The 12,692-nt window shown below is 33.0% G+C and overlaps 1 protein-coding gene across 2 annotated transcripts; it reads right to left on the minus strand.

Moving 5' to 3' along the window:
• Window positions 1-588: 588 nt before the first annotated feature.
• Window positions 589-9,418, minus strand: LOC127255105 (uncharacterized). Of its 2 annotated transcripts, none has more exons than XM_051280485.1 (8): window positions 9,262-9,418; window positions 7,435-8,710; window positions 5,593-6,787; window positions 4,778-5,057; window positions 3,633-3,740; window positions 3,280-3,558; window positions 2,076-2,219; window positions 589-1,295 (listed from the first exon to the last, which is right to left on the minus strand). In XM_051280485.1, exons 2-8 carry the CDS (start codon window positions 8,651-8,653, stop codon window positions 1,107-1,109), a joined length of 3,414 nt encoding a protein of 1,137 aa, XP_051136442.1. In that variant the 5' UTR covers window positions 8,654-8,710; window positions 9,262-9,418; the 3' UTR covers window positions 589-1,106. The 2 variants fall into 2 exon arrangements, with proteins under 2 accessions (XP_051136442.1, XP_051136441.1); XM_051280484.1 differs by having other exon boundaries at window positions 5,593-6,877.
• Between the last annotated feature and the right edge of the window lie 3,274 nt (window positions 9,419-12,692).

The following is a 12,692-nucleotide window of genomic DNA, read 5'->3' on the forward strand; positions in this document are numbered from 1 at the left end:
CACTGAATTTAATCACACAAAACAATGAAAGATTGCAACTATTATATATTAAATTATCAAAAGATTAGTTTTCTTATTCTTCGTCCCATAAAAAATGTAATTTTCTAGTTTGTTGGTCCTATTAAGTGAAATTAAATATATACCTATTTACTTTGTAATTAAATATTTATAATATTCTCTCTATATCTATTTATTTTGTAATTAAAAAAAATGATATAAATTTGAACGGATGAAACAATAAATCAAGTGTATATTTGGTTAGACAATGTGCTATGCTAATATGCTATTCTTTCTTATACTAGGATAAGAAATATTTTTATAAAAAAAATACATAAAAAGTGTTTAATTATAAAATATATAACTTAGAGTGAATATAATTACACAAAGGTAATGTTTGTTAAATATATATATATATATATATAGGGAAAATCATAGATTTTTAATTATATACTATTTTTTATATTTAATTCCATGGCACCACATATACATTAATTTCATTATATGTTTACTTGAGTTTTAAAACATAAATTTTTATTATTCAGAATTATATATGTGTCTATAATTTACATGTCTATATCCATAAGCGTATGTAAAATATCGAACGATTAATTCAAAATACCCATTATTCGAATTCAAGTTGAACTGTTACAAACCTGACTTGAGAAGAAGAAGAAGAAGAAGACAGTAAAGTTTTGCAGGGAGCAGATGATAATATCAACGTCTATTGAAAGGTTGAATCCATAATTGCAATAAAAACAAGGCAAATTACATCTAAAATTAGCCAAAAGAATTATCACACATCATGTACAACAAGAAGAGGTTTTTAACACATCCCTCCTTTCCCACAACAAAACACTCCCAAAAATAACAAAAGAAAAGAAAAATCTACTCGTGCGCGCACAATATTACAATACATTTTGTTGGAGACAAGAAGTTCCCGCGGGTAAAGGAAGAATGTCCAAATATCAACAGTTAAAAACCGATGAAGGCACCCGAAAATTACAGCCCCATTGAAAGAATCTACTAGCAAATCAATGGAGGGAACGATTTTACCTAAATTCTTGAGAACCCGTTCGATCCTGAAGATGTAATAACGACCTCAAGAACTAGGATGAGATTGGCTCGTAAGGATATTGCAACCAAGGATGCTTTAGTGCCTCGGATGCTGATGGCCTCTTCGATGGGTTTACTTCAAGCAAATGGGCAACAAAGTCGATGAAGCCTTGGTCTCCCATTGGTAGCCGGTGTCTTAAGGACGACTTTTTGGGTATCAAGTATTCGAGTCTGTTGGTGTCCTGAAGACAACATAAGGGGAAAATATGTCAAGCATTGGAAAAGGGTCCCGTGGCATAATGGGGCGAGCACACAATTATAAAGAATTCAGAAAATATTACCCAAAAATATAATATATATATATATAACAATAGAAATTCACGTAAACAGACAAAGACATCGTTCTTTATAAGACTTTCATAATTCCTCGTAACTCATAACATAAATACCTAAAACTATAAATACTGAGCAAACAGTCTTTGTTTTTGCACTAAATATATGACATCCAAAAATCTATTTTCTATTCTAACATTACATTCTAACACATATTTTCTATTCGAAACATTTTATCTGAAGCCTATTTTTCATTCAAATCTAAAAAGAATAATAATAAAAGGCCCTTAGAATTCATCGATTATTCAATCATCATGTATGATCTATTCGAACGCGAAAATCCTCAATCGTACAAGTTAATTAACAATCAATCTTGTAACATACACACATATATACACACGGTCACACGATCAATTGGGCGGCGCAGAATGAAGATAAGAATCCCCATTCAACAGAGGATCGCACAATATAGATTGATTGAAAGTTAGAAAGTAGACTTCATTTACCATACCAAAACAAATTTGTTATTTTGGACGAATGGTAGGTAATAAATAAATTCAAATGCAAAACTCACAGAAAGGATAAGAGCAAAACAAAAGGAAAATACTTGTGGAGGGTTCTAAAAGTGTTTCATCTATGTTTTCACAAAGTACTGTGTGTGATCAAAATATGAAACAACAGAAGTTTACCTGGTTCCTTTCATAAAGCATGTGATTTTTGGTAAAGTATTTGTACGTCTCGCGTCCCTTTGCAAGCATCTCTTGATCAACAGAGCCTATGATTCCAATTACTCGAGCGAGTAAAGTGGCAGGAGAATCATTTTGAAAAAGAACCTATTCATAACATCATTAGGTTGCACATTATTTTTAGCATTTCATGATATAAAGACTGCAGCAAAACTAACGAGCAAAATTTCATTAAATGGGACAACAAAAAGATTGAAACACAATAATAGTTGCAGAACAGGCAATGGCGAATAAAATTTGCTTCATCTGGTAGAAAACTGATCAAATGCAGCCTGTATTTTATTTTGCTTCGTAATAAATTATTCGGCGAAATTGCTGTTGATTCAGGATAGATCCAAACAAGAAACAGCTTGTGCAGTTTCAAACTGGATGGGCACGCCGCACTAACACTCCTAGTGTGATACAAATGACTTCATAAGTGGTTGACGGCCTGACGCCAAATTTAAGGACTAATTTGGGATTTGAAATCGAGCTGACTAATTCATCAAGAATCAAACTCTCCGACTCAGCTGTAGTCATATTAAAATAGGCTTTGACTCAACCAAGAGGGTGGAGACAGATAATAAAACGTTCATTTGAGCTCCCACACACTAAACAGCCCATTCGATGAGTTGATATATGCTAGCCGCACCAAATGTTCGTCTCTACTCTCTGAAAACACACTAACTGCAAGATGACAATAAGCGACCAGACAGCATGCTGCACAATAGATAAAATTGGTGGGCTCTATCATTTTTATTTTTAGTTTTAGTGAAATTGGATAAACAAATACTCTCCATGTCTCAAACATAGTGCAATATTTGATTTTAGACACGGAAATTTAGGCCGGTAGTATTAAGTAAAAATAATTTGGATATTAAGTGATATAATGAGAGATAGAAGTGTATATTTATTCTTTTATTTGAATGATATCAGGGGATAAAATGTGATGTATATTTATTAGGGATTAAATATACTTAACTATTTCCTATTTCGTAAATGTTGCATAGTGTTTGGGACAAACTCGAAATGAAAATGTTGCAGGATGTTTGGAACAGAGAATGCAGTAAATAATAAAGCAATGATCAAAAGACCAACTAAAAGTTAATTGCATATTTCTAGAATTGACTATTTGTTAAATAAAGAGCTACAAAATAGATGAACTTACATTGCCTGTGCAGAGTTCTGCCAGGATGCAACCAAGGGACCAAATATCGATCTTTTTGTCATACGGAAGTCCCAAGATAACTTCAGGTGCCCGGTACGACCTTGACTGAACGTACGAACAAAGGTGATCGGTTTCGAAGCAACTACTTCCCAAATCAATAACCTTCACCTCACATCTACTATAACTTTTCACCAAAATATTCTCAGGCTTTAGGTCACAATGTATAAGGCCAAGACTGTGCAAGAATTGCAGCGCTTCCAAGCATTGAATAGTAATAGACTGTGAAATCAAACATCCATTTCAGTATCAAAAACAGTAATAATCGATCAGGAAATAATATTTGCACTGCCAACCTGTAGTCTCGGCATCGTAAAGTAGACTTCACCCCCAGATTCTCTATTAAATTTATGGAATTCATAGAGATTTGCTTTAAGCAATTCACATACAATCAGCAAATGCTCCTGCACGGACAAAGAAAGGTCAATAGGAAAATTTCGCACCAAACATTGATCAAGCAAGAAAAAGGAAGTGCCAAAAATTGCATTTATACCCAACCTCCTAATTCTGCAATAGCAATCTAAATTTGTGTCCCACAAAGATGTGAACTAATCTCCCAGGTAAATTTCATTTTTAAATGTAATGTCAAAGTTCAAAGTTCAAAAATATTTATAATTATCATATGTTTAAGTAAATAAAGAGAGCCACAAAAATGATTATTCAATATAAAGGATCTGAGTCTATAGCAGCTACTACATAGTCGCATCTGGTAAAACATCTCAAGCTAATTAATAACATTTCTAGAAACCAAGGCTAGAGAAACTTTACTAATGGCTTCAATTTACTTTCACCAGTTTTTATCAAATGTTTGAGCAGGCAAGGGAGAAGCATGTATTAATACATATGGAACCACATAGAGCAACTTTATCGTATACAGTAACTGAGAAAGTGTAATTTTGAAATTAACTGCATGAATCTACTGTTGTCTATCATTGACAATCACTGCCTAAACTTTTGCAACATATCTTCTGTTAATTTTGCATTCTACAATCCATTGCATTGAAAAACCTATAAAAACAAGAATAACACGAGAAAGATGATTCAAGGACCTCAGATGAATCTCAAGTTGCATTCTGCAATAATAGATCGGGATAAGAAACAATTTTCCAAGTCCCCAAAGCTCGTCTACCAATACAATTCAATAAAAAGAGGATGAAAGTAAATTATAACTACTAGTTTCACTAGATATTAGTATATAATTAATTGAGATAAATATTAAAAACAAAGAGTTTGTTTGGTTTTGGTTTGAATATTTTATTTGAATTTTGATTCAAATAATATTTTGATATAATGTTTTGTGAAAGAAAATAATATATTGGGAATAGTGCGGGCTGAATAATAGTAATTTTGGTTTGAAACCAAAACCAACCAAACAATAAGTAAGAGCTCAGTTTAATATTGAAATAAAATGGCTTCACTCATCCAATTAATGCTCACTTACCCGATAATAGAAGTAATCATACAATCGAAGTATGTGGTACTTGTCACCGGGATCATGTTTGTTCACATATTTGAGCAGCTTTATTTCATCAAGACTCTGATCAAAGAAATCCTTGTTGTTCTTTATAATCTTCACACAAACATCCATGCCTGTGTGCAGATCATGTGCTTGAATAGCTTTGCTGAATGCAGCTGATCCAAGATACTCAGTGACATGATAGCGGCCGGCAATAACTGAGTTTAAAACAACATGGAAATTTTTATCCTCCTCAAAGCCAGTCCTAAAAATAGCCAGAAGCACAATTAGGGAGGCCACTTCATAATAAACAGCCAAACAGTACAAAGATTTATTTTTTATAAAATGATGTTCACAGATCTATTAGTGATTAAATCCCATTATATTGTATAAAATTATTCGTATGTAATTTCCGTGCAGTTTGACACTACATACACTACGCATAGCACTCAAAACAATGCTCTGTTTATACAGTCCTTGTTCTACCTTAAATGACCTTATTAAGCAATTACGAGGGAAGCAAATAAATTTACTAATAATCTTACGTGTTAATTGTAGTTCATCTGGTAGCAAAAGTACAACTCTAGAAGACATATTAAAAGTTTAGAAAATTTCAAAGTTTAACAGATCCAATTCTTGAGTAGAAAACAATAGTTGTACCTCTCTATACAGATACTACTTAGTACGACAAAAATGAAAACTCATTCAAGCAAAAAGTGGTGCATAGTTTTTGTATTTTGATTCTTCAAGACTGCCAAGCACTGCAAGGACCATTCATAGAAATGAGAAAGAAACGGTACCTGTTTTTCCTATGAACAATCTTCAAGTCGAAGGTTTCGAATTCCTCTTCTTGCGCTTTGATTTGCTTCACCTGCTCCTGTACTGCAGCAGCTTCTTCGTCCTCCAACAATGCTCCAGGGTCTTCTACAACACCTTCCGTTGTTATGCCCTCGTCTTCCTTTACATGTTCCCTATCACTATAACCACGATTCGAAGGAGATGAATGGCTAGAACTTGCTGATTCCTCAGCCTTAGCATTGTCATCATCCCTTGAGCTCTTAGCTGGTGAAGAGCCATTGCTGTTGCGCCTCCACGGTGCAAGCATGTCTCCATTAGCCACACCACAATCATCAGCTTCATCATTAACAATAGTGGCGCCCTGGTTTAACCACAAAGATTTGCTCGAGCTTGTTTGCGCCAGCTGCCCATCCACAGGAGGAGGAAACGAAAATCCCCCATCGACATGATTCTTTGCCACCATAAACGCACCCTTGTCACTACTCATCACATATTTATCGGAATCGTGTCTCTTCATATTGCTGTTCTCTATCTTTGATCGTTCACCAACATCATGATCCGCCTCGCTACTACCGCCAACCAAACTCTCCCTCACCTCACTGCCTATATCAGCGGCATTGCTGTTGATGCCAACACCAATAGATCGAACCGAATCGTGCTGATCATCATCCAAACACATATCATCTAGATACAGCCTTCCAAGTTCTTTCGTAATGTTTCCATCCCCAAGCATGATGAGCTCGTTTGTGTGTGTGACAAAGCCTTGCCATACAGGTTCGGCCCGCATCAAATTGAGCTCCTCCTCGTCCATCAACTGGCCATCGTACTGATTGATCAAGTCATTCTCACTTTTTCTTCGGTACATGTCACTCGCTGACAATCCCAGGGGATCATCTGAAGGTACAACAGCATCAACATTTTTTGATTGGAAGTAACGCTCACCAGAGAAGTAAGAATCCTCCTCTGCAAATGATTGATCATCCTCACCATTTTTACTCTTTCCAAGTTCGTTGGGGTCCGGTACGCTCCCTTGCCCTGTGCCCTTCTCAACATCGCTTGGGTAATCAATTTCATGTGCTAGAAACCAAGTCTCGTCTTCAATTGGCTGTCTCATATATCCAACATCATCATCATCTTCATACTCATCAGAATCCCAGTATTCGTTAGGGTAATCAATGGATTCACTCATTCCATCACCTATAGTAGCAAAACCAGAAATTAAATCAGAAGCATCCTCGGCAATGCCCTGACTTACAGAAAGCCAACTGCCTCCCCCAAGCCTTTTTCCTAAAAATTACCATTAAATAAAATCAAATGAACTGCAGAAAACACTTTCTCTATTAGATTAGGTAATTCATCACCTCCGACAAAATTCATCCGTAAGCTGAATTACCTAACACTTCTACTTGTAGAACCCAATCAAAAGTTAGGAAAACACAAAAACTGGAACCTCTCCAGCTATGTATCTTTAAGAAACAAGCCGATTAAAGTAGATATGAAATTGACAAGTGTATCAAACTAAACTTGAGTTCCATCTTTTGTACTGGTAGCAGATTTCACAAGTTGAAAATATAGATTAACGAACTGATTCATACCATACACAAAGGGAACTACGCTTCCACTAAAAACATGTTTATGCACTCACAATAAAATCCTCGTCGGTTCAAATTAATATAATATGTAACTATTCTGCCTATGTGCACCTGACAACAAACCATCACAAATCGGTTTTGTTTAAAATCAATATAACAAACTAATTGCAGATATTGATGGCACAAATCATTTGCACGATTTTCAAGTATCACATGGATAAGAAAAAAGATGCTACACATATTTTCACAGACCTTGAGGATTGATTTCTTGCCCAATAGGTACATCCAGAAATGACCCTATGGCAAAAGCATTGTCCACATTTGAAAGTGTCGGGGCAGCTCCATCATATCCATATTTCTCTTCCCAGAGAGTATTGGAAGGTTTGTCTTCTGATTTAAGCCGAACAGGTGGCAGTCTTGGTAACTCTTCCTTATGGTTCTCCGATGTGAGATGAAATTCTAATGGACCAAACTCATTCGCATCACCTCCCTGAGCTTTCCCGAAGAAAATAGCTCTTCCCACCTCATCCACTTGTTCCTTTATCGCTGCTCTAACATCATTGAATTCTGTTTTTCTTTTTCCCTCCTTTTTATCAACTGTGAAACCACTATCGTAACTCGTAAAAGTGTCCCCTATAGGGAAGGGAAAAATGGTTTTGACCGGACACTCTTTCCAAGACTCTGAAGATGGATGAACGGACGCATCACTCCTAGACCATGGATTTGCAACATTCTCATCCCTATAGTATACACCGCTTGATTTTCTTTGTAGATCGATTTCCTTCCTCTCAGTCTTCCCTTGTATTATTTCCGTACCTGCATCAATGCCGCTATCCGGCCACATCAATCTTTTTTCACCAGATGAAGTAACATGTTCGGTGGATTTGGGATTAACCTCACCACTGTTAAGGGTCTCGGCTAAATTCAACCGAGGGTTCCCAGGAAGCTGGAATCCTGAAAATTTGTTCCCATCAGTGCCTTCACTACCTTTTTGGTATGAAGTAACCAGACCGTTGCTAGTACCAGGCTTCCATGAATACAAGTCAAGCAAATTCTCGTCTGAATCCTTGGAGAAGGCGAAGTTTCTATCACTCGTGCCAACACCATCATTAATGTTGCTTTGCTCTCCAATATCATCACAACTCTTCCATTTTGTTTCAGACTCATGCCTTCCTGTTCGACACTGTACCTCTTTTACAATCACCTCCTTGGATGCTTCGGCGCCCCCTGATACCGGAAAATTCTTCAAACTATTCACTTTTGGATCTTCTTCTTGGGCAGTGCCACTATTTACTTCCTCATTTGAGGCACTACCCGACTCCTCATCCATACGCATAAGCTTTTGAAGAATTCCATTCAAATCAGGTCTGCTACGTAACTCGCTTCGCAAAGCCGACTCTGCTTTGGTAAACTTGTTCCTTCTCAGGAACTCCAATATAACATCTACTGGACTTGAATCCCCCATTTCCATTCCACCAATTCCAGTAATCCAAGCAACCAAATTACTAGAAAATCAACTCAGCTAGACCTGGAAAATCGCAATAAATCGTAAAACAAACAAAGTAAAGAACCCATAATCCAAACCACTTACAAAACATTTCAAGCTTCTATTCAACTTCAACTTCCTCACCCATTAAAAATCAGATACAAGCAACGTTCCTTCAATTCGAAACTTAAATAAAAAAGAAAGACAAAAGAAGAAAAATATATCTCCTTTCTCCATAGCCACAGAACCAAAAAGTACCAAAAAAAGCGAAGGGAATCTGATCATTCAAGCTCAAGCTAACGAAAACTAGAAAACGAGTAAAATGACATATCGAATGGATCCAAACACAAATAGCCTAACCAAAATCTACAGCATCTACAAAAACAAACGGTGTAATATTTCTTTAGGGATTGAAATCACACAATAAAGATCTGCACTTTACGCAAACCCTAAATAAATACCGCGAACACTTGCGAGAATGCGAATGATTACAGCAACGAATCAAATTGGGAAAAGGGCCCAAAGAAAACACGAAATTAATTACATTAAAGAAGAAAAGGGGTATAAAAAAACAAAAAAAAACGAAAGCTTACGGATCGAAGAATGTTCTGTTGGAGATGCCAAAAACGGAGGAGATGTTGAATCCATCGCCCAAATCCACCCCCAAATCTTAATAAAAACATTTCAAGCACTCTTCCCACTTTTTGTGAGTAGCCAACACTGCAATTCTCTAATTAATTTGTAGAATAAAATATAAAAGACAAAAATGATTTTATATTATTTTTAAAAATAAAATAATTTGTGAATGTTTGTGTGTATTTGAACTTTGAATTTAATTTGAGGTATGATGATGGATTGATTTTTTAATTTAAAAAATATATTTAAAATGCTTTTTTATTTTTTTTAATGTAAATTATGGGAAGTAATCAGTAACAGCGAAACCTATATACATGTATATACTTTGTTTATATATAAAATGTTTACTATTCTATTTAATTTTTTAAAAAAAATACATCATCACAAATATTTATATTTTATTTATTATATTATAATCCTTTTGTTCAAAAACTATAGTTTAAGTTGTGTTTCGTACGGAATTTAAAAAATATTAATATTATATTGATAATGGGTAAAAAATACCGGTAAAAAATTTTTTTCCCGGTGAATATATTAGTATAAAAAGCAGTAGCAATTGTGTAATAAGGATAATTTTACAGGTTATTTATATAAATGAGACTATTATTTTAAAACGGACAAAAATGATAAACAGCACTATTGTATTATATTAAAATCTATTTTATATTCAAAATATCACATTAAACAATTATTTTAATTTATAATTTTATTATTTAAAATTAAAATTAAAATTAAAATTTGACGCGTAAACACACCCTAGTATTTCTACCTTTCTATTTTAGTGTCACTTATTTTGCTATTTTTTAAAAAAGAAAATATTATACACTTTAATTTTATTTAAAAATTTTTAATTTAAATTTTTTAAATTTTAATTTACTAATTATTTTAATTCTAATTTAAAGGTCTTGTGAGGGATTTTTTTATTTGAGTCTGTTAACGTCGTTTGGTCAGAATTTTCTTTAAAATGCCAATATTTTACATATGGGCCTGCAAAAATATCTATTTTTATTAAATAGGATGTTCAGAAATTACTGTTTTGCCCCTTTACTCATGGATAGAATTTTATTTTATATTTTTGGATGAGAAAAAAAATTTAAAAAATTAAATAAATGAACATATATTTAATTTTGTAAAGTATAAATGGAAGGAGTGTGAGTAAAGGGCTAAATTTATTCTTGATGTTGACATGGATTCAAATCAAATAAAAGATGACTTGACAATGTTAGCTTTTGTATTATAAAAATTGTTTATAAAGTCTATACCAAAATTCAAGAAGTAACCAAAATAGGCAAGAAATTTTGGATATGTTTGTTTTTTTTTTTTTTTTTTTTTATACGATTTTTAATATATATATATTATATTTTCTCATAAAAATTGACATTCAATATAAAATATTATATTTTATATTATTGATATAATTTTATTTTTTTTTCATTAAAAATAAAAAAAATTAAATCAAAACACTAAATAAATAAACTCTTTGTATCTAAATAGAATTACCTTTTATTATCTTTCGACTTGATCTTTATATATCTTTTAGCTCACTTAGTCATATTTTAGACCCTTTAAGTATTTTTTATGACGTAAAATTTCGTAGTTGCTATTCATTGAATGTGTTCGGAGTAAATTCTCAATCAAATTTAATAACTTGCAAATTAATCGAAGCTAGTAGTCTGCAAATTAGATTTGACATGACAAATCACACTAATTTTTATTTTTTATTTTTTGTTTGTTAGGTTGTTCGGCTTGTTATCTTTTTTCAATTTTATAGATAAATACTCCCTCCGTCCCCCATACCGTGTCGGCTACACTGTAGATACGGTATTTTAGGAGGGATGTAATTAGTAGATAATTAAGAATGTATTAGATAAAATAATTGTCCTATAATATAAATAATTATAAATTAAAATTAAGATAACTAATTAATTTAATTATAATTTAAAAAAAGAAAATTAAAAAGTTTAAAATGAGATTAAAGTGTGTAATCATTTTTCAAAAAAGGAAAGTGACATGGTATGTGGGACGGACAGAAATGACAATGTGGACATAATATGTGGGACGGACGAAGTATTAGTATTTTGAGCTATGTGTCCTTAATGCTTTTTGAGAAATTGCTTGTATAAATTCAGTTCTCATTACACTATCAAACCTGATTTGATTAATCTAAAGAAAAATCTTTTAAAACTTGTTCTTTACATAGCATCTTTCTCCTTTTAGTAATTTTGGAGTGTTTGATTGTTTGGATTTTTCTTATAAGTCCTTTAAATTAGACGACAGGGTTATCAAATACATATTTGTAGGGTATCAACATTAAAAAAATAAATAAATAAAAAGTTTTTTTTACGTTGAATTATCAAAACAAGAAATATATGGAAAACAAGAAATGTAACTTCTAGGTAGAAATACTTTCTAATCTAACCACATTGTGGTGTGATTGTTTGCGGATTTGGATTTTGAGTTGAAATTTGAATAGTAAAATATTGATATAAATAGTTGGTAATGTGATATTTTGAATGTAAAATTAATTTTTTGTATAATATAAAAAATAAAAAATAGGTATTTTATTTAATATTTTTGAAAAAAAAAATTGATCAATAGTGAAAATTTTGGAAAATCCTCCAAACAAACATACCCTAAAAATAATGTCACATTAGGTATTCCTTTGCCATGCTTAAAACTCTTTTACCATTCTCCACCAATGTATATAGGTTCTTTTATTTTATGATTATTCTTAGCACGAAGCATCAACTCTAGGGAGTCAAATGGGGCGGGTTAGTCCCGGATCCGCCCCAGACCCGGTCTTAATGGGGTGGGTTGGGGCTAAAAAATTTGGTTTGGGGCGGATTATGAATTTTGTGTTTTATATCTGGCCGGATTCGGAGCGATTACAAATTTTACTAAAAACTCGTCCCTCTCTGGAACTGGATTCGAATTCGGATATTTTAACAATTATTATAATTTATTTATATTTTTATACAATATAAATTATATTATTTATTTATTTAAAAAATTTTAAAGATAAAATAGAACATTAATTCTAAATCAAATTTGTCTTTCCATCTGTTTATTGTACAATTCTTTTTATAATTAGAATTACGGCTGGCCGCCATCAACGGACTATTGTCAATATTTGATTGTTCTTATTTTTAGAACTATAATTTTTGGATACTTTGACGCATATTTTTTTTAGTATTAAATTATTTTAAAAAAGTTACTATATTTTATTCTTTTTTTAAAAAACGGATTTATCGGATCGACCTCGAACCTGAAGGATTCGAGACGGAACAGATGCTAGGGCCGAATTGAAGCGGAACGGGCAGATCTTGAATTCTAATATTTTTTAGCGGAGCGAGTTTCGAAGGCTGCAAAATCTGTCCCGTTTCGGATC

This window comes from Andrographis paniculata, unplaced genomic scaffold (assembly GCF_009805555.1).
Source record: "Andrographis paniculata isolate CXL003 unplaced genomic scaffold, ASM980555v1 Contig53END, whole genome shotgun sequence".
Taxonomy (NCBI): domain Eukaryota; kingdom Viridiplantae; phylum Streptophyta; class Magnoliopsida; order Lamiales; family Acanthaceae; genus Andrographis; species Andrographis paniculata.